The 26980-nt window shown below is 48.6% G+C and overlaps 1 protein-coding gene across 2 annotated transcripts in view; it reads right to left on the reverse strand.

Annotated features, from left to right (window-relative positions):
* Nucleotides 1-111: 111 nt before the first annotated feature.
* The window catches only part of SEC14L5 (SEC14 like lipid binding 5), a 47040-nt gene continuing 20171 nt past the window's right edge, over nt 112-26980 (reverse strand). For both annotated transcript variants that reach the window (XM_054080962.1, XM_009571011.2), the window contains 14 exons: nt 24141-24290; nt 23883-24014; nt 21733-21861; nt 20840-21059; nt 18296-18408; nt 12493-12682; nt 12105-12193; nt 10860-10930; nt 9800-9971; nt 8250-8384; nt 7336-7473; nt 6337-6582; nt 5754-5932; nt 112-4421 (listed from right to left, as the gene is read on the reverse strand). In XM_054080962.1, coding sequence (XP_053936937.1) covers nt 4316-4421; nt 5754-5932; nt 6337-6582; nt 7336-7473; nt 8250-8384; nt 9800-9971; nt 10860-10930; nt 12105-12193; nt 12493-12682; nt 18296-18408; nt 20840-21059; nt 21733-21861; nt 23883-24014; nt 24141-24290 — 2070 coding nt within the window. In that variant the 3' untranslated portion in view covers nt 112-4315. The remainder of the gene's footprint in view (nt 4422-5753; nt 5933-6336; nt 6583-7335; nt 7474-8249; nt 8385-9799; nt 9972-10859; nt 10931-12104; nt 12194-12492; nt 12683-18295; nt 18409-20839; nt 21060-21732; nt 21862-23882; nt 24015-24140; nt 24291-26980) is intronic.

Here is a 26980-nt window from a genome sequence, read left to right on the forward strand (position 1 = left end):
GGTGGGAAAATAAACAGTGCTGGTTCCACAAGAAAAAAAGAAAGGATGTTTTAGTTGGTTAAAAAGTGGGAATAAACTGAGCACAAGCGAGACCTCTTCTGTGGGCAAAGACAGCAGTGCATGGGCTGACAGTTTCAGCTTTATTGTTTGAACAGTTGCATCAAACACTCGGTGTTCTTTAGTGATGGGTTTTATTTCCACCACAGAAACACACAGCACCTCCCGGAGCCCTCGAGCACCGTAACGACATGCACCTGTGGCCAGGTGACACGTTACAAAGAACGCTGCGTTTTGCTAGTGTGCTCTTAAACAGTGCTGGGTAGGTTTTGGCTGAGAAAACACCAGGACTTCGATATGTGAAAGTGAAGGTGACTGCAAGGGAGAGAGCATGAGTGGTTGCTAAAAAATATCAATGCCCATGTACCTCATGTCACTGAGAGCTTGGAAGTGGATGCTGATGTCATTAGAAGCCAATATCACACAATTCCAGTTTAGCTTTCTAAGAGAGAATCTGGTCTAAGAACCATCACAGACGTGTGGGGAGAATATTAAAGCTCAGAGCATGCAGTAATCCATGACGATTGCTGTTGGTGTTGGCCTGTAGATTCCAGTGCCTCTGTTTCTTGTAGTGTTTGGTGTTCACAGTGTAAACGCTTCAGACATTGATGAAGTGTGAGCTAGGGAAATGCACTCTGGAAGGAGAGGTTCCTGACTCCAGTGGGCTCTGCCCAAGCTGCTGTGTCAGCACATGGAATGCATGCCCAAGGCAACGGCTGGGCTCCCTGCTTCCCCCCAGGAGTGCCAAGGGGCAGATTTACAGGTTGCAGATGGCCATATTATGGCATTTTCAAAATCTTTTGATGAATACATCAATCAGGAGTATAAATTCTCAATAAATGCTGGGTGTTTTTCCTGTCACTGAAAGGTAATTGATCCACCCAGCCTGGCCAGCCCAAATACACCCATGTCTGACACCGCAGCAAACACCTATGTGCAGCCACAACGACTGCTGGCACTCAGTCTCCTCACAAAAGGACACAGCCATCGGGATTGCTCTTCCCCAACAGCAAATGCACAGGAAGCCAAGAAATGCCAAGGCACTCTCAGTGCCTCCCTGCTGACAGCGCAGGAGTGTGTTCGAGAGTGCTCTGCCCCTCAGCCCTTGGCACGTGGATGTGGTTCAGCGGCTGGCATGGCTGCCCAGGCTGGTGGCACCGTCGGTCCTGATGAGGCTCAACAGTTAAAAAGCTCTTTTTCACACTTGAAAGACGGCAACTGTTTAGCCAAAATGATCCCAGTCGTGCCTTCGACTTAAGTCTCCAACGCACATCCACTGCTGGTGGGCTCTGTGTTTCCATTTACCAGTCCTGCTTGGATAAAAGCCAGTAAACAGCAGGATGAGGCAAGCCCACAGGAATGGCTAAGCCTGAAGGCTTCAGATCGGGCCGTATTGAACCATAAACACCAGCACTGTACTTTGTACCGACAGCACAGTGCCCTTCCTCGTGAGAGCTCCCATCCTGTGGCAAACCCAGCAACAGCTCCTGAGGTAGGTGTTGTGTTTGCATATGGAACATCTGAAACAGGAAAGCTCCGATGTACCAAGGAGCTATTTTTTTAAGCACCCAGCTGTTTATTCCCCCCAACCCCAGCTCATGGACACGGCTGGGCACAGGGAAGGCCCTGCGTCACGTCCCGCTCACCACCGGAGCCCGGCGTTCAAGGCTCTGGCTGACATTTGAGAGACGAGTGCCTTCCATGGAGCCAGAATCCCAAATTCCTCCTGAGCCCTGGCTGGGCTGCCAGGCTCCAGGTGCCTCGCTGATGGGAGTTGAACCCCCTCAGCTCTCCCGAGGGAAGGGGAGCAGCAGATGCTGCATTTTAAAGCAAGAATAATAAAAACAAATCCAGTGCAATCGAGGATATTCTTAACCATAGCAGACAGGAACAATACCACCATGGGATGTGACCAACCACGTAAGAACGAGCAATGAGGAACAAACCCTGGAATGTCATCGGGAGGACCAGGTTTGCTCCTGGTGCTTTGGGAGTCGTTTTGAAACTCTATTTCTAGCATCAGAATTAATTACAAGTAAAGGAATTTACATCAGGGACACATAGATGCACTTTTAACTTTGGAACCTCTGTTTTTCCAGAGCAAAAGCCGTACTTTTCCCTGTCTGCCAGACCCCAGATATGCTGAGATGCAGGAGACAGGAGTTCCAGACATCTGAGAGAAATGGCCAAGGCAACAGAACAACTGGGGAATGCTCTGAGATCCAATCCTCCCCAGAGCCCTGCATAACTCAGGTCTCTGTTCTGCTCCTGTGGGAAATGCAAGGGAGAGCAATTTCCTAGACTCCAGCCCTTTAAAAAAACCCAAGCAATTTACAAAACCACATCAAGCTCTTCATCTCCTGTTGCTCCAGAGACTGGGGCTCTATTCTCCTCTGTCAATGCCTGGTTCTTCAGAACCTGTAATGGAACAGGCAGGGTCAGAAGGAACCGGTTAGGTGCATGGATTCCATCAACCTTAATAACTTGATGAGAGGGAAAGAAATGCCAAGTCCTGACTGAGAGACATGGCCCTGGATATGTGGATCATCTGTGCTGCCCCACCCCAAGCTGTGAGCCTGTGGAACTGGAAACTCACTCAGTTCAGCTGATCTTTCCCATACATGACAGGAGCCACTTGGCTGGGACAACCCAAGCAGTGGCAGAGGTCATGCCCTCATGGTGCTGTGGGCACCAGATCCATGCATTGGTGACCTCCAGCTGGTGGGGGTGAGGTCTCCACACAACCCAGTGGGATCGAAAGCAGTGACCCACCCACATCCCATGTCCCGCGTGCCTGCCAGCTGCAAAGGCTGCCAGAGGGCAACTCAGTGTTTGAAGCCCATTCTTGTGTGGTTGCCACCATAACAAGAACTCCTGTAACTGTGTCAGCCAACCTGATCCACAGATCTCCATCGCCTTCCCTACACACCCACGTGCTGCAATAACCAGTGGAGATGATGCAAACATGGGGTTCCGGGGTATCACAAAGACACACCAAACCGAAGTTCTTACAGGTCCCGAGCCCAGTCCTTGCCTGTTAATCCTAAGAGACATCCCTCTGGAGTCCAGGAAGCACTGGACTGACCTTACCTCGCAGGAAGAGGTGACACAGCTCTCACCCCAATGCCGTGTCCAATACAGCCCTTTATGCAAGAACATCTAGCGGTCAAAGATCAGAACCCAAGTAGAAAGATTCCTTGGGACTAAAGACAATCAGTTATTCCTTCCTAAAACAAAGTTTGTCCCATTAAAAAAGACGATTGGATTTAATAAATAGCAATTTCTGAAATTATAAATAAGTTAAAAATTAATTTAAAATAAGCAGTATTTGAATAAACGCATCTCAGCGAGTGCTGAAACACATACAGGCTGCTTCTTTTTAAAAATTTTGTCTTCAAGTTAGCCCACATTTAAAGAAGCAAGGTCTGCAATGCTGCCACAGAGCTTTGTGCCTTCAGGAGATGAAATATTGCTTTTCTTAGCCCTTTACAGTTTGATTCCGTTCCCATCACTTCAATGAGATGAGTCCAATTGACTCCTTATTGCTTGTAAACCTGAGGAAAAGGGAAAACCAGTCTCTTTAAGATGCTGCTTACTGGGGGCAGAATCTCTGCCTGTACCTTCTAGAAAACCAGTCCAACTTTTGTGTCTCAGTGGGTTAAAAAAAACCAAACCCATTCCCTACCAGCATCCTATCAGCTCAGAAAGGGTTTCAGGTTTGCCCTGGAACTGATTTATAAAACACCCTCTCTGTATAAAGGTCTTCATGGTTTGCTTTAAATCCCTGCACCTCCAACATCCACTTTATGTTCCGATGGAACTGGTGGTCTGGGCATTCAGCAAACCAGGTTCGTTTTGGTACAGAGGAATCATCCAGTCCTCAGTCAAACAGATAAGGCAACATCAGCCTCCTCTCCTACATGCAGGAAAAGGACTGATTGCAAAGAGCCCTTCAGAGACGAGTAACATGTAGATCCATGCAAACAGACATTCATCCAAGAACCGCAGTTGGTGAAAAAGACTATTGAGAAGAGGGCATCTGATACCAAAAGTCTGAGTCTGCCATTTGTATTCTAAGTTTTCATGTTGCCAGCAGCTCGCAGAAGCTTCTGTGTTCACACAGCTGCTCCATGTGGTCACAGGACCAACAGCGTTGTGGCTTGGCGCCTGGGGGCTCTTTGGTTTGGTGCACAGAGCAGCTCTGGGGTGAATGGGAAGCCCTGCGCTCTTCCTCCTGGCCACTGCAGCCTTGGTCCTGCTATCTAGAAAGGTGGGAGCTGCTCTGGGACTGGCTGGATGATGTCGTGGCTCCACTCAGCTGGGAAAAGCCGCTGTTGCAGGATTCCAGGCTTGACATGGATCCCCTAGAATAAGACAAACCAGATGTACTTGTTAGGAGGGCAGCTATGAACGGAGATATCGATACATGTCAGGAGATCAGCTCATGCTACAGCACATGCACAAGTATTTTAATACTTGTCCCGTGATTTTCATGTTTGTCTCTAGGAATCTCAGGGTTCCTTTGTGTCAGGATCAAAAATTCACTTGTCGTAGGCATCTCAGGTTTCTCAGCTACAGACATTATACCTTGTCTCTTGTGGTTATTCTGGGAGTGGAAGACCGTGTGGCTGGATTCGGAGCCCTTGAGCAGAAAGGGAAACTGGGGAGTGCTCCCAGTGCAGCTCAGCAGCTGTGGCTGCCACCGCTGCCCTGCGCTCTCCAGCCTGCTAAGCACAAGGCACGTCCAGCTGTGGTCTTCAGCAAATCCTACCAAAAGCAGATTGGGTTCACTGCAGCCATGACCGCCTGCTGTTCCTGACACATTTCATGCAGGTAGAACAACAAGGAGCTGTTTGAGTGATCAGGGTGAAGAATTTGCTGCTGCTCTGATTCCACAGGATCTGGCTGGGTCACTTCCTCAAGGTCACCACATTCCCATCTGCAAGTCTGGTCTGCCCAACACTTCCTCCAGCTCCCAGTGAGAGGTCAGGTATTTGCAAAGAATTTGAATTACTGAGTGATTTGAAAAGTGCTTTTTGCATTAAAGGAGTGTGGACAAATCATAGAATGGCCTGACTTGCAAGGGATCTTAAAGATCATCTAATTCCACCCCCTCTGCCATGGGCAGGGACACCTCCCACTAAATTAAGCTGCTCAAGGCCCCATCCAATCTGGCCTTGAACATCTCCAGGGATGGGGCAGCCACAGCTTCCCTGCGTAAACTGAGGCAGGGCCTCCCCACCCTCATTGTGAAGAAATCCCACCAAGGCTGATGCATCCACCTATTCCAAAAGCACTCTCCAGCTCACAGCTGACATCCTTCTCAAGGGCCAAATTAAAGTCAGTTCGGGACAGCTCAGCTGATGTTTGCTGTTACTCCAAACGTAACTTCTCAAATATTCTCAACTCGCACTAAAAACCCTCAGCTGAAACCATCCCCCACTGTGGGTGGCTGTAAGTAGGAACTGAACTACAAACACCACTGATGAATGCACAGCCAAGGGGTCCCTTATTGCTTGCAGCACTAGAGCAGAGTCTCCATACAAAATGCTACCAAAATTGTGTTCATCTTACTTATTATACATGAAAAACACACTCTGTGGAGGTCATTGGTGTTTGGATGTTCAACTCACATGCAGTTCCCATTTGGCTTCTCTATTGCAAGTCATATGGTGATACCCCCATAAATCTCCCACCTGAAGTCCTTGGATGCCAGCACCTCGTAGTAGTAGATGAGTTTGCATTTGTGACTGGAAACTTGCAGAGAGGCAAGGACGTCGTCCACCCGTGGGAGGCTGGTGCTGGAACAGGGTGGAGGGCCATGCATCTTCCACTGGAGAATGTAAAAGCCAGGCCAGCGAGTCACATGAGATCCCTGGAAGAGAGAGAGGGAGCCATCAAGTGACCACCAGGCATCGTAGGGGACAAAGGAACGACTTGGCAGAGTCAGAAGGAACTGAGCTGACTGCTTTGGAGAGCATACACCACTCACTCATTTTACACGCCTGAGCCACACATGCCCCCGTCATACTATAAAAAAAGCATATTTTCAATTAGATTATCATCATGGACTATGGAGACTCTTTCCAATGGTTCAGTCTAAATTAGGACTGCAATGGCAGCCACCGACACAGGGAATCCACAGAATAACGATCACAGCAATGATTCCCAAGCAACACGTGGTTTCCCATGCTACCAGTTCCTTCCCCTCCCCACTCCAGACCATTTGGTGCTTTGCTAGGACTGTAAGATCCACACCAGGACCCAAATATATCTGACCTGGATGCTCTCTCCTTCACGGCAAACCAGTGGACATTCCATGCGGCTGTAATCCACACCAAGGACCCATGACTTATCAATGAGCTGTGCATTGTCCCCAGCAGCTGAGGTATTTGGTAATGTGGGCTCTTTGTGGCTCGTTTCAGGAGCTCGTTTGGAGTGAAAGAGGCTGAACACCACGTCTCCCTTCAGGATGTCAAAGTCCCAGGTGATGACGGATTCCCCTTCCAAAATCTCCACAACTACCTAAGAAGGGAGGGAAGAGAACAAGCACCCTCTTAAGAGTGAGGTGGTAGCCAGCACCCTCCTCCTTGCTTTGCCACCACGCTTTTCTCTGTCACCCCTCAGCTGAGCTCTCTGCCTCCATTCCTAAGGAGGATACTGACTGCTCTCCACTGCCGCTCTGCTGCCTCATATACCTGCCCAGGCATCTTTACCTCATCTTTCCTCTCGTGCTTGTAACTCATCTGTTGGTTCTAGGAAAGCCTCAGTGGAACTGAAGCAAAGTGTTGAGGACCCAGCAAAGAGCCCTTCCAAGTGGCTGTGAATGCCACAAGGTGCTGCTGCTTCCTCAGGAGTCTAAGCAGGCTGAATCAGAGTCACTCATCATCAGTGAAGCCAGCAGACTCTTTTGATAGTCGGTGCTCTTTTCTTGGACATGCTCTTTTCTGACAACTCCCATCAGGTGTACCAGAGCACCTCCATTCCTGCCTTGGCTGTGCCACTGGAAATAGAAGCTATGCTGTCTGAAGGGAAACTGAGGGACCTTTACTCTCAGCAGTCCAAAAGATCAGCCTGCAGTAGAGACAAGAGCACCGGTTCTTAAACTGCCGTTCATCATTCACACTTGTGCTGGCATGGGCCTTCCCAAGAAAGGCATGGTGCTGCCAAACCACCTCAGGCTCACATTTGAGGACCCCTTTTTTGTTCCAGTCATCCTTAACCACAGGAACACATCACCAAGACCAGTTCAGTGCCTTAGAATGTTCCAGTTTGTACCTCGTGTGGAGCTCCTTTGAGGACACTCGCAGAATGATAGATAGTTTCTGTCCATAACCGGATGTGATCCGGGTTCTCTGGCTCTTCTTCTGTTTGATAAAGTGACTTGGGCACAAGTCCACCTTCTGGGACAGTACACTGGAAAAGCCAGACAAAAAGATGAGGGTTCCTACTCACCTAGTGGTAAAGGATTGAGTCAACTTGACAGGCTGAGAGAGTTGGGCTTGTTCGGCCTGGAGAAGAGAAGGCTCCAAGGAGACCTTAGAGCAGCCTCTGGTACTGAAAGGGGCTCCAGAAAAGCTGGGGAGGGGCTCTGGATCAGGAAGTGCAGGGATAGACAAGGGAGAACGGTTTGAAGCTGCAAGAGGGGAGACTGAGATGAGATAGGAAGAAATGTTTTCCTATGAGGGTGGGGAGGCCATGACCCAGGTTGTCCAGAGCAGTGGTGGCTGCCCCATCCCTGGAGGTGTTCAAGGCCAGGTTGGATGGGACCTGGAGCAACCCGATACAGTGGGAGGTGTCCCTGCCCGTGGCAGGGGGTGGGATATGCTTTGAGACTCCTTCCCACCCAAACCATTCTGTGACTCCGTGATCTGTACAACGAACACTTGCCTGCTGTCAGACACAGAGGATGACTCACTCAGCTGGCAGAAGATTTCACAGTAGGACTAAGTTTAGTTGAACACCGACAATTTATCTATGCTAAATTCAGAGTGCTCACCTCTAAATCCTGCAGGGCAGCATCACCACTTCAGGGCGAAGCCTCCTGTGCACAAACCCCACCACACTTTGCACTAGCATCACAGCCAGAACAGCCCTTCAGAGGGAGTGGGAGGCCAGGGTGTTGAGGAGCGGGGATTTGAGGGTTCTTGTACATTGCAGGTTATGTCTGCACAACAGGAAGCAAAACTCACCATGCAGTCCCCTCCCAGGAAGTCTGGAATCACATCTTTGTCCACGTAGTCCACCAGCCCTCCTGGACCCTGGTAGTTATTCCCACTGTAAATGAGGAACTTCTGCCTTGTGTTCTCATTGATAAAGGGACTGACCTGAAACAAAATGTGGACAGAAGACATGGTCACTGAGTGAAGCTGGAAACCATGTTTATACCATCTTACACAGATGCTTCAGGCTCCAGACTGGAAGGGCTTATCATCGGGAACGCAGACCAACAGGAGTGCAGAGCTTTGCAACTCTAAAGCATTTCTCTAAAGAAAGGGTCAACAAATGGGAGGTGCACTCTACAGTCATCTCATGTTTCCTATTTCATATATTTCATTTGTGGTCACCGCACCACACAGAAACATCACAGGAATTTAACAAGCAAGTCCTTACATTGCCAGAACAGCCAGCGGGCAGCAGGCAGAGCATCTCCAATATCATAGAATCATAGAATGGTTTGAGTTGGAAGAGACCTTAAAGACCATCTAATTCCAGCCCCCATGAAATGGGCAGGGACACCTCCCACTGGATCAGTGGGCTCAAAGCCCCATCCAGCCTGGTCTTGAACACCTCCAGGGATAGGGCAGCCACCACTTGCCTGGGCAACCTGGGCCAGGGCCTCATCACCCTCATTGTGAAGAATTTCCTCCTTACATCTAGTCTAAATCTGTCCCTCTGCAATTTAAAGCCACCCCCCCTCATCCTATCACTACCAGCCTTTGTAAAAAGACCTTCCACAGCTTTCTTGTAGCCCCCTTCAAGTACGGGTCTGTAAGGTCTCCTTGGAGCCTTCTCTTCTCCAGGCTGAACAACCCTAACTCTCTCAGCCTGTATAGGAGGTGCTCCAGCCCTCACATCATCTTCATAGCCTTCTCTGGACCCAATCCAACAGTTCCATACCCTTCTTATGTTGAGGATTCCAGAACTCGACACAGAACTTGAGGTGGGGGTCTCATGAGAGCAGAGTAGAGGGGCAGAATTCCCTCTCTTGCCCTGCTGGCCATACTTCTTTGAATGCAGCCCAGAATATGGTTGGTTCCTGGGCCGTGAGCACATGTTGCTGGCTCATGTGGAGCTGCTCATCAGCAAGTACCCTAAGTCCTTCTCTGCAGTGTTGCTCTCAATCACATCATCCCCCATCCTGTATTGAAACTGCAGATTGCCCTGACCTGGTTATAATTGCCCCAACACAGGTGTCCTCTAGCGAGAGATTAAAAACATGTGTGTCTTTTACTATCACGATGAAAACCCACCAAGTCTAGGCTGCCACTGCGGCATGAGGATTGGTGGTTTCAGTTTGGCATCCTGGCCTGCCCTGGCAGACGACCGCCACTCAACCCAAATGAGCTACAGGCACCATTGCTTGCTCTGTAGCAACACCAAGGCCTCCTCAGGAGCTAAGCCACAAGTTCTCTGGAAGCTTTTCCCTCTCTAACTCCTCCAATAAGCAGAACTGACTGGATGATTTAGCTCTTTGCCCATGCACAAGTGCTTATGATGCTGGACCTCAGGTTTCACCCACCAGAGTCCAGAGCACAGGGAAAACCCTGGGTGCTCGCACTATCAACAGCCGGCCCAGAGTTTCGGGGTAGTTGTCCTCCACAACCTCAATTATCCGCAGCAGTGCCTTCACTCCAGGCCGCCAGAGGTGCCGCATATTTAGCCCTTCCAAGTCCACTAGACATGTCCAGGATCTAGAATAAACACACAGAAAGAGACCTGTGAGAACCTCATTGCACAGTGGTTGCTTTGTTTGCGCTCCACGAAACATTTCAGGACCACCACAACCTTGACTCAGCCTGAACCCAGTGGCCATTCAGGTACAGCAGATGCCCAGCCCCGACAGCCAGAGCACGCATTGTCAGAGTGGAAAGGGGAGGAAGGCAGGCCTATTGCTAGAGATAATTAAAAAATGCCTTTAAAATGAAAGTGGAATTGGGCAGTTTCCCACATAACAAAAAGATAATTTCATGGATCTGGAATAAAATCACTGAGAGAAGATTAAATGCATCCACAAAGGAACATAAAAAGATGGAAGGAAGGATCAATACTTGCTTCCATCTAAAGCTGCAGAACTTATCTGCATGTAGGTCAGCAGATTCCAGCACCGAAATGGGCTCCAGGAAAGCTGTGGAGGGCCTCTTTGTCAGGGAGTGCAGTGACAGGACAAAGGCAAATGGTTTTAAGGTGAAAGAGGGGAGACTGAGATGAGATCTTGGGAAGAAATGTTTTGCTGTGAGGGTGAGGAGGCTCTGGCCCAGGTTGCCCAGGGAAGTGGGGGCTGCCCCATCCCTGGAGGTGTTCAAGACCAGGTTGGATGGGGCTGGGAGCAACTTGATCCAGTGGGAGGTGTCCCTGCCCATGGCAGGGGGTGGAACTGGGTGTGCTTTGAGGTCCCTTCTAACCCAAACCATTCTGTAATTCTGTGACGTCCACTGTGTACAGTACGCCAAGCCACACCAGAAACATCCTGCTGCCAGCAGTTTAACCCTAAGGACCTCAGCTCAAAGTTTCACAGAAGCGTTCTTCTCACTATATCAGTTCAAACTCAGTAAGGATGCAAGAAAACAAACAATACTAACGTGATGGGGCGGCCAAAGATGCTGGTGTTTTCTTCACATCTCTTTTGTCCTTCCTCATTAATTGACAGAACCTGTAATCAAAGACAGTGCAGACTGAGGTGAGCCTGAACACGACTGAGAAACCAGGACAGCCCTGAGAGCTTCCTTCAAAACACACAGAACCCCAGAGATACCACTTGGAGAATTTGCAGTGTGCAAAACAGAGTAAGAGTTGACATAAAAAAAAAGCCCAAGGCTTCTCTACTGAAACATTGTGCTGACCACACGAGGTACAGGTACCAAATATCTAAGGTGGAATGGAGGACTCTCAAGACCAAAAGTTGTTAGCAAAGCTGCATGAAAGGGCCATGGACAGCTTCTGACTAAACTGAAAATTATCAGAAAACATTGACTGATGAGAAACTTGACATGAGCTGGCAACGTGTGCTTGCAGCCCAGAAGGCCAACCGTGTCCTGGGCTGCATCAAAAGAAGTGTGGCCAGCAGGGTGAGGGAGGGGATTCTGCCCCTCTACTCTGCTCTCATGAAACCCCACCTCAAGTCCTGTGTCCAGTTCTGGAATCCTCAAAATAAGAAGGACACGGATCTGTTGGAGTGAGTCTAGAGGAGGCCACAAAGATGATCTGAGGGCTGGAGAACGTCTGCTACAAGGACAGGCTGAGAGAGTTGGGGTTGTTCAGCCTGGAGAAGAGAAGGCTCTGAGGAAACCTTCCAGTGACCTTCCAGTACCTGAAGGGGCTACAAGAAAGCTGGAGAGGGACTTTTTACAAAGACACGGAGTGATAGGATGAAGGGGAACGTCTTTAAATTGGAGAGGGGCAGATTTAGACTAGACATTAGGAGGAAATTCTTCACAGTGAAGGTGGTGAGGCCCTGGAACAGACTGCCAGGAGAAGTTGTAGCTGCCCCATCCCTGAAGGTGTTCAAGGCCAGGCTGAATGGGCCTTGAGCAGCCTGACCCAGTGTCCCTGCCCATGTCATAGGGGTTGGAATTAGATGATCTTTAAGGTCCCTTCCAACTCAAAGCCTTCTATGATTCTATGACTCGCACCACCACAAAAACTCTACCTCTGTCTCTGCATGAAGACAGAAACCTCACAGAGCCAAACACAGAACTGAGTTGCCAGCCATGAAACACAGAAACTATTTGCGTCAGGCAGGTAGGTGCCTGCTGCACTCTATCAAGATTTCTGAATGCTCCAAAGGAAAATAGAGTTCTTCATGTGAGAATGGAAGGAAAGCTTACGTGTCGCAGCAGTGATTCTTCTCCCAGAGCTTTCACCAAGCCTTTTGTGTCCATCTGGCCAAGACGAAGTATGTAGAGTGGTCTCCCATCTTCAAAACAAAGAGGAGGGCTTAAAGAGGGAAGTGCTCCAGCACCTTTTACAAATGCCGCGTTAAAATGTGAAAAGGATAAATCCCAAATCCAAACTCCACCTTATGAGAGAGATGTTGCTCCCCACTGCCCTAGCCTGCCTGATCTGTGCAGAGAAAACAAACCCATAGAGCTAATTACAGGTGTTGAACTGTTTTGATAACACTTATAGCATCAATACAACTTTCTCCCAAAGCCACTTTTGAGGTCCCATAATGCAGCCTGTGTGGTGGTATTGCTGTGTTGGGCTGCTTCTGACCTTTGTCTTGGTAATGCCACCCTCCAGTGTAGTATTCCTCCAAGAGGGCTGGTGGCCTCCATGACTGCAGGATGTAATCCACCTGGTACTGCTTTCTCCAGGAGAGTGACTGACAGAGCATTTCTCGTGCTTTGTCAATGTTGAAGTCACGAGCCCGCAGAAATCGAAGGATATGCTCATCTTTGGGGATCTGAGAAAACAGAAAAGGAAGCCTGAGGGTCCAGACGAGTACATTCCCTGTTCCACTGCTCATAGAGCCTGTAGACCATGCATGGGTTTTTAATCAAAACTAAGATAAAGCCTAGATTCCTTCTCCCTCCATATCTAATCCCACTGAATACAGCAGATGGTGCTAGGAGCATGGAAAAAGTGACCCATTTGTGGCTGTTTGAGAGATATAGGCTTGACATGGAGCACTGCATGTGCAGAGGCACAGCCTACGGGAAGCCTTTCACAGCTCCAGTCACCAGAAACCCCAGCAGACTCTGGGCTGGCTAGGTGTTCCTTCAGCTGGCCATCCACAAGGACAAACAATACAGTGAAGGAAAGTAATAGAGCTGCAAGCTTGCCTTCCTGCAGGGCAAATTAGCAAAGGAGGGAAAGCATCCATAGGTAAGGCGTTAACCAAGGCAAGCATAGAATCAGAATGGTTTGGGTTGGAAGGGACCTTAAAGACCATCTAGTTCCAAACCCCTGCCACGGGTAGGGACACCTCCCACTGGATCAGGGGCTCCAAGCCCCATCCAACCTGGCCTTGAACACCTCCAGGGATGGGGCAGCCACTACTTTCCTGGACAACCTGTTCCAGTGCCTCTCCACCTGTGAATTTCTGTGAAGAAATTCCTTCTTATGTCCAATCTAAATCTTCCCCTGTCCAATTTAAAGCCATTGCCCCTCGTCCTATCACTCCATGCCTTTACAAAAAGTCCCTCCCCCACTTTCTTGTAGCCCCGGCAGGTACTGGAAGATCACTATAAGGTCTTCTTGGAGCCTTCTCTTCTCCAGGCTGAACAACCCCAACTCTCTCAGCCTGTCGAAGCATGCATGCTTTGGAGGGTGATCACAACTGTGCAGCCTGTGGATGACTACCCATAGCACTGATTTCAGCTCTTGTGCTGTCCCTCTTCTGCTCTGTTGCTGATCATGCTTCCCTGGAAAGCTCTTGAGTTCTTCCACAGTCCTTCCCACCCCATCACATCACACCAGCTCTTATCAAAAGAGACAAAGCAATTGCAACTACAGTGCTCCCTTTATATCATCCATCCCAACACTTTCTATCAGTAATTCTAGCACCATGGGCACAGGAAGCCTTCCCCAACCAAGTCTGTAGAATGGCTTATTCCAGCCTGCTTCCAAATCTTCCATGTTCCCCCTAGCTGAGTACCAAAGAAGATTTGCCAGTAACTGAGCAGCAGGAATTAACAAAACCCCGGTAGATCCCACAGGAATGCCGAAGCTGACTACAGCCCATCAGGTGCAAACACAGCCAGATTACAGCTGCATATGCAGTTGATTTCTCAGTTCTTTCACACCAGCTCCCCCAGAAGTGTTTGGCCACATTTGCTACATCAGGTTCCATTAAAAATTCAACCTGTGTCGAGCAGGGACAGCCTCCTCACCAGCCTTTTGTCACCAGCCTTTTATCACCACCTGAAGTTTGTTGCTTCAACTACTCAGCTCTTTAACGCAATGATAAATCTCATTCTAAAGGATAGCATCTTCTTTGCAAGAAGCAGGGCATGGACAGTGAAACAGGACGAAGAGGACAAAAGTAAGAAGGGACATTTTCCAAGGAACAGGACATGTACAAATACTTTTTGACAGAAGAATAAGGACAACCCTGCTCTGAATTCAAAGAACAGAGTGCAAAAAGCCTCTCCAAGGTAAATGTGGGTCAGGGAGGACAAGTTCTTGAGCTTGTGTTACTCTGACAGGTGAACAAGAGAAGCAAGCAGGGGAGTAGTAGGGCGCTTTGGGATGAAGTTTCAACAGCTGGCACTATCCTCCCTGCTTCTCCAAGACTGTAGGGACCAGAGCCCAAAGCCCACTTGAAGGGCCCACGGCAGCTCCCAGCAATCACTGAGCCCTCAATACTTGGCTCTACCTCGCCAGGGCACCAAACGCAGGGAGCTGCTTGAGCAGAGCAGGTGCTGGCATACACTCACAGAGCTCCAGGAACCCCAAGAAGCAGTTGTTTCACCTTTTGCTCATGTGCTGTCATTTTTACATTCTCCAGCTTCTGTTCCCCAGCCTCTGACTAGAAGAGGGGAAAAACCAAACCATAGAACAGAACAGGCAGACATTTAGATTGTGCATCTTCCACCTGAAACCCTTCCACCTTGCAGATCACAAGTGTGGATAAAGTCTCACTGTCTTACTCTCATCTAGGGCTCATTTTCAGATGGATACCCAATAGCTGAGATATTTCCTACTACAGAGAAGTCCACACCACTTTACTGGAGAGGTCATCATAGCCCTGAAAAGCCGCACGTCCTACATTTCAGAACAAAACATCATACCTGGGGATTGATACTCATCCTTTAGTTTGCATCTGCTTGTTGTCAAGCCCCTCTTATCTGACACGAGGCTGAATCAGCGGAGACACAGATCACAACCAATATTCAGCAGAGCCTGTTTAATTAGGTAAGCTGTTATTATTAGCAGGTAAGCCCTTACACAGCTTCCTTGGACACACAGCTACCTAGTTAGCTGGGAGGCTACCCCAGGTTTTCACTCAGAGTCAGAGCACTGCATGACAGCAGCTCACAGACTGGTGTTCAGATGCTCCTTCAGGAGGTCCTCTGTTCCCGTGGGTGTATATCATAGAATCATAGAATGTCCTTAGTTGGAAGGGACCCTCAAAGATCATCCAGTCCAGCTCCTGTCCCTGCACAGGACACCCCAACATTCACACTGTGTGGCTGAGGGCATTGGCCAAACGCTTCTGGAATATTGTCAGCCTTGCTGCCATGACTGCTCCCCTGGGAGCTGTCCCAGTGTTCCACCATCTTCTGGAGGAAGAACCTTCTCCTAATGTCCAACCTAACCCTTCTCTGGCATATTCCTGCCATTCCCTTGGGTCCTGCCCTTGGACACAAGAGAGAAGAGCTCAGCACCTGCTCCTCCTCCTCCCTGTGTGAGGAAGCTGCTGAGCGTGATGACGTCTCCCATCAGTCTCCTCTTCTCCAGGCTGAACAGACCCAGTGACTTGAGCTGCTCCTCACACTTTTCCCCTATAAGCCCTTCCCCAACTTCATGTCCTCCTCTGGATGCTCTCCAGTAGCTTTAGATCTTTTTTATCCTGTGGCCTCAGAACTCCAGCCAGTGCTCGAGGTGAGGCCGCCCCAGTGCAGAAATACATATATTCTCTATATATTATTCCTGTGGTCTCTACCTGCATCTAGCAGCCACCCTGCTCTTGGGCATGGTTCAGGCCATACAACCTGTGGTTGATGCTGCTGTGCACCAGTGGCCTTGGACAGACCTGGCAGATGCTCAGTGTTCTGAATTTATCAGCTCTTACGAACCAACAGCATCAACAGTCTCTGGAGCTTATCAGCTGCTGGGAGACTTTCCCACACTGCCTCACACACTGTTGTCCTCAGCCTGCAGTCCTCTGGTAACCATTTCTCCACCCACAATTTCAGGTACCAAAAACATCCATGCACACACTCACACAGAAGGGGCTTCTTCACCCCTTCAGTGATGACAGAACTATAGCACCAATGTAACATCTTTGTTACATTTTCCTTCTATGTGGGTGACACATGTTAGGTTTTCTAAGAAAACTCAGGGCTTTCTAAGTAATGTTTAAACTCCCTGCACACAGATAGGATGTGCTTGCTCTCAGCTCTGAGAAAGATACAACAATGCATGCAAAAAGCACTGCCAAAGCTCCTGGCAAACAGCCACCTCTTCTGGAAACACGAGTTAAACGAAAAAAATATCAAATTAAAATCTTTCAGAGTCCATGAATGCAGAGCACCTCCTCACACGTTCTCTATGGCTGAGCCATTCCCTTTGGAGCCAGGAAGCTGTTACTACTGAAACCTTATCAGCCATGCTCAGCTTTCAAGGGGGATCACTTGCTCCAACCATCTTTCTCTGGTTTTCATCTCTTCCTAAGCACTCTGTCTATGCAGCCCACCCAACTACTGTTGCTCTCCCTGGTCTCTCCTTCCCACCCAGTCTCTCCAGCAGGAAATCCCAAATTAGATCCCTCTTGAGGTATCCAAGATGCCCTAGATCTCTTTTTTTCAGCCACACACCCTTCACCTGCTTGGCTCGATACAGAGAACGCCTTCACCCAGGAGGAGCCCAGCAGCTGCCAGACACTACAGCCAAGAAGAGACACATCCAGCCCATGGTATCCATGCTGCTTTGCAGGGAAAACTATTTCTATCTACACTACATGGCCAAGTCCCCAGCCTAGTGCCCTCAGCTCCTCTATTTTAGAGGCTGATGCAGCATACCTCACACCATAGGGTGAGACTGTCTTTTCTTCCCAAATCCTGCATGTTTTGGAAATCATAGAATCATTAGGTTGGAAAAGACCTTTGAGATCATTGACTCCAACCATACCTGTCCACTACTAAATAATATGCCCAAGCACCTCATCTCCCTGCCTGTTAAACACCTCTAGGGATGATGACTCTACCACCTCCCTGGGCAGTCGTTCCAGTGTTTGAGAACCCTTTCTGTGAAGAATTTTTTCCTAATGTCCAATATAAACTTCCCCTGGCACAGCATAAAGCCATTCCCTCCTGTCCTGTCACCTAACACTTGAGAGAAAAGACCAGCACCCACCTCTCTACAACCTCCTTTTAGACAGTTATAGAGAGCCATAAGGTCTCCCCTCAGCCTCCTCTTCTCCACGCTAAACAACCCCAAGTCCCTCAGCCGCTCCTTGTAAGACTTGTTCTCCAGCCCCTTCACCAGTTTCGTTGCTCTTCTCTGGATGCACTCCAGGACTTCACTGTCTTTCTTGTAGTCAGGGACCAAACTGAACCCAGGATTTGAGGTGCGGCCTCACCAGTGGCCTCACCCAGTACACAAGTACAGAGGGAAAACCACTTCCCTGGTCCTGCTGGCCACGCCATTTCTGATACAAGCTAAGATTCTATTGGCCTTCTTGGCCACCTGGGCCACCTGCTGGCTTGTGTCACTCAGCTTTTGATCAACACCCCCATGTCCTTCTCTGCCAGGCAGCTTTATGCCACTCTTCCCCAAGCCTGGAGCACTGCATGGGGTTGTTGTGTTCTAAGTGCAGGACTCTGCACTTGGCCTTTTTAAACCTCAGTACATTCAGATAAAGGAGATAAAAACAGGAGCCAAATGAATTCTCCCTGAGGAGAATTCAGTCCTTGACTGTACAAGCTGACCCACCTGCCTGACACAAGGTACACAGTGTCAAGCAGCACCTGCCTGCAAGCAGGGGACACACCCCAGCGTGGGTCCCCATTCCTCCCACCTCACCTGCAGCTCCTGGGCAGCACAGCCTGGCCAGATGGGCTGGCCTGCAGGGTGGCGACTGCTCTAAGGACACAGCAAAGCTCTCGTTTGGCAACTGCAGCATTGCTTGCTTAATGTTGACAGGAATGGCTTGGGCCATGCCAGTGCAGCCTGTGACACTGCTGAATCCTGCAGCAGACACCTGGACCATTCTCCACACTTGCCTTGTAACCAGCCTTGCCAGAACAGCTGAGCCTCACCACACAAATTGTCCAAGGCCCTGAGTTTTACTGCAGGACTGAGGGCGCCTGTTGTGCTCAGGCTGCAGAGAGGGCTCTGCTCCCCCACCCACCTTGCCTTTGTGCGTCTCTTGGAGCCACTGGCGAAGGCGGATCAAGCAGCTCTCTTGCATTGGCGTCAGCTGGCCCAGGTATCGCTCTATGTAATCAGCATCCAGTTTGTCAGCTGGAGGAAGAGGTGGAGAAAAAGAACAATTTAGAGAACACTTCACACAGCCAGAAAAGAGACATGCAGTTATTCCTACACATCAGGTTACACACGATTCCCACTAGAAGAGTGCAGGAGCCCTCATAGTAGCTGCATGAGGGAAGCAAGTAACATTCTCAGGGTGATCAGGGAATGAAGACACGGGCACTGTGTAAGGTATTATAGAATCATAGGTTGGAACGGACCTCAAAGCCCATCCAGTTCCAAACCCCTGCCATGGGCAGGGACACATCCCACTGGATCAAGGTGCTCAAAGCCCCATCCAACCTGGCCTTGAACACCTCCAGGGAAGGGGCAGCCACCACTTCTCTGAGCAACCTGGGCCAGGGCCTCACCACCTTCATCATGAAGAATTTCTTCCTAATGTCTAAAATAAATCTTCCAATTTAAAGCCATTTGCCCTTTTCGTGTCACTACAGGCCCTATTAAAAGTCCCTCCCCACCTTTCTTGTAGCCACCTTCAGGTACGGGTCTATAAAGTCTCCTTGGAGCCTTCTCTTCTCCAGGCCGAACAATCCCAACTCTCTCAGCCTGTCCTCGTATGGTAGGTGCTCCAGCCCTCACATCATCTTCATAGCATCCTCTGGACCTGTTCCAACAGTTCCATGTCCTTCCTATGTTAAGGACTCCAGAACTGGACACAGGACTTGAGGTGAGGTCTCACCAGAGCAGAGTAGAGGGCAGAATCCCCTCTCTCGCCCTGCTGGCCACATTTCTTTAAATGCAGCCCAGGATATGGCTGGTTTCTGGGCTGCAAGCATGCATTGCTGGCTCGTGTTGAGCATCTCGTCAATGAGCACTCCCAAGGATCAAAGCTAGATCACTCACTTGTCTCTTAGAACACCAGCATTTCATTCAACCCTGAACTGGCCCAGCAGGAGTTTCAAAAAAGCCAACCTATCACAGGAGCTCTGGCTCTCATCCCATTGACCACTCCAAGACATGGACACTTAAATCCCCTGCTCTCCTGCACAATTCCAATGACAAGAGGCTAAAAAGCAGACAGCTGAAAACTGAAATGCTATTGTGCTTATGGACAGCAGAGGTAAAGGATGAAGAACACCAGCATTCCTGACAGCAAGGGAGAGTTTTGGCATGAGAAGCCCTGTGCATACCAGCAGCTCATGGTCCCTTGTATCAGAGACAAAGGATAGGAGGTTCAAGTCTGCCAGTACTCAGAGCCAGCAGCAGATGTGCCATCAAGGCTTGGATGTGCAGATGGCAGCAAGGAGAATGTGGCAGGAGCTGTGCTGGAGGCTTGCAGGCCCACAAGGAGGGATGGGAGCAGCACCTCTGAGCCAGCTCTTTATCCGGCAGAATTTAACCACAGAATAAGACCTCGATACCCACAGGATACGCTGTGGCTGACTGATAATACAGAAATAGCATTTGATAAGTATCCACAGAGCCAGCAAGCTGGGGAGCCATCCCGGGGAAGCCGATCACTGCCTAAACAGGAACAGAAGAAGAAAGATAAGAGCTACTTCTCTCTTCAGCTAGATGGGATCTGCTGCTCTTGGATTAACTGTCATCTCAAAGCACGTGAACATTGCTTACAGTCAGCTCCACTGTGGATTTCCATCCTTTATACCGGGCATCACCTGGAAAGAGAAGCTACCAGGGAAGGTCTGGGGAGACCAGGACCACTGGTAGGTCAGAATTCCAAGCTTTTCCCTAGGTACACTTAGCAACACAAATGTTGTCCTTGCTTCCGAGGAATGACATCTCCTCTTTCTAATACCATAGCTCTACATTAGAAAGCTCCTCCTATTTCTTTTTGTCAGAGAAGAATGCTATTTAGTCTAGGAGAGATCAGCATATGCATGCACAGGAATATAAAGTCCAACTCAGGGACTTTGTGTGAGAAATGCATTAGGCACCATTCTGTGAGCTTGTCTTGGCCTGATAGAGGGGCAACCCCCACCTGAGCTGATCTCCAAGGACGCTGACTTTGAAACAGCCAAAATATTTATTTCTAATTTAATTACAATGCACTCACAGTACCTTTAAGTTTCTCCAATTTAAGATATAAAATATCTTAAATATTTAAGATATAAAATATATTTAAGATATAAAATATCTTAAATATTTAAGATATAAAATATATTTAAGATATAAAATATCTTAAAGGTCAGATCAAACCCAAGGTATTTTTAAGCTCAAACAAAACCAGACTGTCTGCACAATTCTTGGGTTTTCATTTTTTTTTGTGGGGGGAATAAAAAGCAGCTTTTGTTTGCATTTTTCTTTAAGAAAGAAAATAACTCTCCTTCGTCCCCACCCACAATCCAGAAGTATAACCTCACGACAAAATAATAAAAATAAATTCAGCCAGTGTTACTCAAAGCATTCCAGCTGCCGGCAGCTCCCCGGCTGGGGCTGCACGTACCGTCAGGGCCGGCCACCTCTGCCGGAGGGCAGGCGCTGTCTGGCTGCTCTCGGGGGGTCCCACCAGCCCTGGACTCCAGCAGATCAACACCAGCATCGTGGCCAGCAACCGGGGCTTGCTCCTCTGCCTGTCTGCACACTGCAGGAGGTGTCCAGCGGGGGATGAAGGTGATCCCTTGGGAGATCAGTTCTTTCAGGTAGTGTTCAATCACCTCCTTGCCCTGAGAGGGGAAAACTCTAGTTAAGCAAAACCCACTCCCAACTCCCCAGAACTAGTGAGCCGCACAAAGCTCAGAGTTTTCTTCAGGACAGGTGATTAATGCTGGTAGAGATAAAGAGAGGGGAAGTAGCTGTCTCCTTCTGTCTGTATGACCTTGTTGGGTTAATGTCAGTATGAAAGCACCATCTAAACAATGAATTATAACACCGGCCAGGCAGATTCCAATGCTATGGACGCAGCTGCCTTTCTAATCCTTCTGTCCTGTTCTCCTGCTCCCAAACGATCAGTTGGTTTCCCTGTTCCTCTGCAGCCCAGAAGAAAAAGGCCACCAAAAGGAATTGTCTCTGCCCAGTCTACTGGCAAGACAAGGTGCTGATTTTTACCCAGAGCAGAACAGTGTCCTCAGTGTCTGTGGAGCCCGGCACCCACAGCACCCACTGTGATCCTCCTCTGGCACAGTCTGCTCCCTCCCCTGCACAGCCACGTTCCAGTGAATGGATTGTTTATGCTCACTGCACGCTGTCTTTTTCTTCTTTTGCTCTGCTCAGGGACTTTAGAACCATAAGCACGGACATACAATTGTAGTGGGTCTGCTTTACCAAAAAGCAAATACGGGCGCACTGAGAGCAGGCATTTCATCTCAGTTTTGTGGCACAAAGGGACGCCGAGCTTACCCGCTTGATGTTCGAGGTGTACTGCTTCATGGCAATTTTTTCAACTGTGCTTTCAAAGCCAAAAAATGATTTGATGTCAAGAGATGCAGACTGTTCAAAGCAAGTCCACTCTTCATTCTCGGGGTGAACCTAAGCCCAAAGACACACGCAGGGTTGGACAGCAGCAGACAGTTTGCATCACGGCAGGGCACCTGCCCTCGGTACCACAGAGCTGTTCAGTCTCCACAGGTACAGGGCATGGGGGCAGGAGTGGCTACCAGAAAGGCACCAACAGACCCACAGTTAAGAGCCATGTTAATTTTCCCAGAAAACAGAAACACATAACGAGATGGACACAGGGACATTTGTGGTTAACTCAGTGTTCCTCACAAGCATAAGGAAATCAGGGTTAGAAGCAATTTCTTCCCCAGCATGACTGAACAGCAATATTCATAGCAGAAGTTGCACCAAAGTAGCAGTTTGACTGCCCACTTGAAACCGTTGTGACAGGATCTCCTTACAGAAAGGCAGGGATGGCCTCTCAGAATCTGCAATTACAACCCCTATGTCTGCAGCACAGGAAGAAAAAACAGAAAACAGTTCTTTTTCTAGTTTTGGGAAGGAAACTCAGCCCCTGAATGTCAGTCTTCCCCCCACAAATACGAGGGACACGGCAGAGCAGGGAGTTTCACCACTGTCAGGTCAATATCCTTTCCTTTCCAGCCTCTCCCCTTGGTTACTTTCTCTATGGTAAACACCTACATAACCTTTTCCTCTTCTAAGCTTAGCCCTTCTATGAGAGGGCGCTGCCTTTTCTCTGTGGGTGCTGCTATTCACAAACTGTCATGAAGGGCGAAAAATTCCAGCCTCCCCAGGAAGACAGGAACTCTCTAAAGGACACAAATCCCCAAGGGGAGATATTAAGTAACTGCAGGAGCAGGATCATATTTCTCCAAGTTGCTTCAGAGAACACTGTAGAAAAGGAAAGATGAGAATAAACCTGTTTCCTTCATACTCTAGCAGGGAAAAGGGAACTGTAAAAATAGAGCAAGGAACCATCTTGAGGATGCAGACAGTTCGCTCCCTCCCTCTTCCAGGAAGAGCAGCCCGGCTTCTGACCTTTCTTTCCACAGTCCAACTCAGCAAGTGCAACAATGCTTGAGCAATTCCAGAGTTGATCTGGGGACATTTCAGATCTGTCAGTGCCTTTCACAACAATGGAAGTTTGATTTACTGTAGTTTTTAGGAAGCCCCACATCGCCACAGAGTGATCTCTGGCTCAGGAACCCCTCCTCACTATCCAAAATATTAAAACCTTTCCAAGGATTTGTCTTGCTTGACACAGAGGCTGACACTGACTCCCAAGAAGCCGAGTTGTGGTCCAGCTGCAAAAGGGCAGGTAAGTAACAGGATCTGGACTTTTGTTTAGGGAACAAAAAGCAGTATCTGATTGCTTCCAGTAACAGATGAAGCTATTTTATGGTGATTGAGCCCAAAGAGCACAATTGCAATGAAATGTCACACTGCTGCTGAAGATACAGCCACAACATGAGACATCCCAGGCCACAAATACAGCTCAAGATCTTTCTCCAAACATTTAGAGCACAAAGATCATGACAAGATGCTAAAACTTTCACTTATTCATGGGCAAAATTAATTGTCAGGCTTCCCTCTGGCCCTCATCACAATAAGTAGTAAGGGTTCCCTTCTAATATCCAGATCTAAACACATGCCCAAGCTTCAGATGCTTTTATCAACTTGAATTCCAACCCAAAAGAGACTGATGCAGTCAGTTCTGGAGCACCAGCCATGTTTTCTAGTCTCACCTTAGGGCCCAACTCCAGAGAATCACAGAATCATAGAATCATTGAGGTTGGAAAAGCCCTCTAAGCTCATCCAGTCCAACCATCTGCCCAACACCACTGTGCCTACTAAAGTATGTCCTGAATTGCCACAGCCCCATGTGTTTTGTGATTGAGAATCAACCTAAAAAAATTTCCCAAGCCCTGTGAAAGCAGGGAAAAGCCTGCATCATGAGACCCAACGCCTTCCTGTCCAGGAGTATCGAATTGTATTGTGTGACAGCACATTCATTCAAATCACTTCACCTTGATTCATAGCATACAACTTGCAACAGCTCCTTCAGAGCAAAGTGGGAACAAGGTACTCACTGAGTAGCTGCATGTCTCGAGGATGACAACACGGTTGGCGAATGTCTCATTGTGGGCTTCAATGCGGAGAGTTCGCTCTTTCCAGTTCACAGTGTTTTTCTGGATGAAGAAAACATACTCTACCCCTGCAATCTAAGAAGGATGAGGAACAAGAAGGAGGTGGGCAGGAAAGAGAGGGAAAGAGGAGCTTTAGGAGCCTTCACCAATTTGAGCCAGACAGCAAAACCCAGGTATCTCTGCCCTCTAGGTCCCACTTGCCTTCTTCAGCAGCCTAGGAGCATCCACATTCAACTTGCAGCTCCGTTCGATGATATGGATAGCTCCATCATCACTCCTGGATTCATGTAGGATTTCACTCCCCAGGAAGACCGGGATCTCTGGACATGTAGGAAAGCGCTTCTCATATGCCTGGAAGTGAAAACAAAGCAAGTTTCAGCTTCTGGCTAGGATCAAGTGTAGGTATTTCTGAATTAATTAATTTCCTTATAGTAAGAATCCAAGAGAACAAATGTCCTTCACCTCTGGAAAAGGGGAGCCAGCACAGCGTCTAAAATAAAGCAAAATAGTCATGAGTGGAGCTGGCACCTGCTCAGGTCACTCACTAAGCTAAGCACATCATTATATAACTTCTCTTTTGCACATGAAGCACAAACAAAAGCTTGTTGTTAAAAAGTCCTCGGAACGGGCTCCTCATAACCTCAGGAACCTCACCTCTAGCTGTCGAGAGCAAGCACAGCTCTGCTGATTTCTGCTACCTACAGGCCTGATGCAGAGATAATAAAATTCAAGTCGGACACATTGCTTTGTGAAGGAGCTATTGAAAAATATTTAATACTCCTGTGCCTTAAAAATGCGATGTGTCCAACAGTCCTCATTGTTGTAGACTAGCAAGGGTAAGACCACCAACTACTGGCTACTAACTTGGCCTTGATTTATCCATTTTTAAAACAATTCTAGTCCTGGTTCTGCAATCTTCCTTGTTTTAACTAATCAAAGCTTTGGTCTTCTATCCAAAGCTGCTCTATCAGCTCCAGCAAAAGTCCAGCTTTCCATGGTGCTTGCAGCAAACAAAGTTAATTTCTATAAATGCTACCTACTGCTGCTCCTCTTTCCCTGACTTCTCCAGCTCTCATTACATTGCAAGTTCATTGCAGGATGGAAGATTTTCCTTGGATTTCTGAAAAATGCCTTGCATGTTGGGATGCTCTTTTAAATATGCAATTGAAACAATGCTAGCACAAGCAACCTGGGGTTCAAGTACACCTATAGTGGGAGGAGAACCCGTGCTCTCGGAGAGCTACATCACTTTGGTCATGAGAATTTCTTGCTGTCATTCCACAGATGAGCCTACCCGCTATGAACTGCTGTCATCTTCTCGTCTTCTGTATAACATGACCAGTTTACACAGCACAAAAATATAAATGTCAGAGAATTATCTACCCCAAAGAAGAATTATCTACCCAATATTTCCCAAGAGGAAATATTAATGTGATGGTGACTGACATCAAGTTGTTTGGCAGCACATACGTGGCACCATGGGCACATGTTTTCCACTACATCTGCAGTTTGAAGCTGATTGCCTTCATGTACCCTGGTGCTGCAGATAACACCTGCTCCTAAAATAGCTCAGGCATTTAAGGGCATATTCTGTATCTCCTGCTCCTGAACCTCTGAAGGGAACAGAAGTTATTTCAGATGATCGTATTGCTCTGGCATCAGGAGGGAAGAGTGAGCAGAGGAGCAGCTGGAGTTCTGGCAGTTGAAAAAGCACATAGGTTTTCAGCTCACCCTTTCCGAGACTCTGGGTAATGTTCTGCTGGCTTTGCCACAGTTCTTGGAGAACTTCCCCCCTATCTGCAAGGCCTCTCTCCGTGCTTTTTTATCCTGATCAAAAAAACCCCTAAAGTTTTTGATAAATATAAACCTTCCCATGGTAAGTAACCATTCTCAGCACCAACGCACTGGGCTCCATAGAACAGCAAACTCATTGCCTGAAGAAGCTTAATCTGTTGTGATGGCAGTTTCCAGCTGGCTGCCAGGCACTGCTGCAGGATGCCCTGAGCTCTCTGCACTTCCCTCAAGGCTCACAAATCACCCAGGGTGCATCCTTGTTCGCTGCTTTGGTGTCTGCAATTGCCAGCACATTCCCTTTCTCAGGACAAGTTAATTCTCCCTCCTTGTCCTGTCCCAGTGCTCCAGATCCCAGCCCACCATCCTGTGCTGTCTCAAGGTCAAAGTCTTTCCCCTGTTCTCCTTTGCAAATCTTTTCTGTTCCAGCCCATAAAAGCAAGACCGTCTCCAGGCTGCCTGTTCTCAGCCACTAGAGCCTCAGTGACTGTGAACACTGTGAGCACCTTTGTTCTGATCTGCAGTGGTCTGCATTCAGCCGTGTCCATACCACTCCTTACTCAGGCCCTTATCACACTTGCAAGAAGCCGAACTGGAAACTCTATCCCAAATGAAGGCTGCCCCAGTTAATCCTGTGACTTCGGAAAACAGTAGAGGTTGGACACCACCTTGAGTGCCAGAGACCAGGTGAGAACAGTCCTAGGACTGTCCGTGGGCTTGACAGCAACTCACAGCTCTGCCTAAACACCCCTAAAATCCTGTACCTCTGTTCCTGCAAGGAGTGCCTGGCGCTCATCACCATCAGCCATGCAGCACCATATCCCTGCCTGCCTGCACCCTGATGCATCCTCCACCACCTCTGCTCACAGCTCTGGCCAAGCCAGTAACACCATCTGTTCCATGTTTAACGAGCAAGGACCAACAGTAGGAAGCACAGCTGAACTGATGCCATCCATTCTTCTGGGTTAGGATTAGGGCTGGCCAAGGACTTCTTGTCCCCAGTACTCATGATTTCCCACAAATCAAAGACGTGCAGAGCAGTGGTGCCATGAGTACTTGAGGGAGTCTGCAGAGAAACAAAAACTGTTTCTCCACTAGGACAGTGAACGGTCAGAGCATAGCCACCCTCCAGAAGCCTCGCTTCTACGGCTTCACCCAGAACACAGCCCTGTGAGTGCCTCCTCACTGCTGAAAGACCATAATAGCCAGTCTGGAGACCTCCGGTCTCTGAATCCAGGCTTGTCTGTTTC

This window comes from Cuculus canorus, chromosome 15, assembly GCF_017976375.1.
Source record: "Cuculus canorus isolate bCucCan1 chromosome 15, bCucCan1.pri, whole genome shotgun sequence".
NCBI classification, from domain to species: Eukaryota; Metazoa; Chordata; class Aves; order Cuculiformes; family Cuculidae; genus Cuculus; species Cuculus canorus.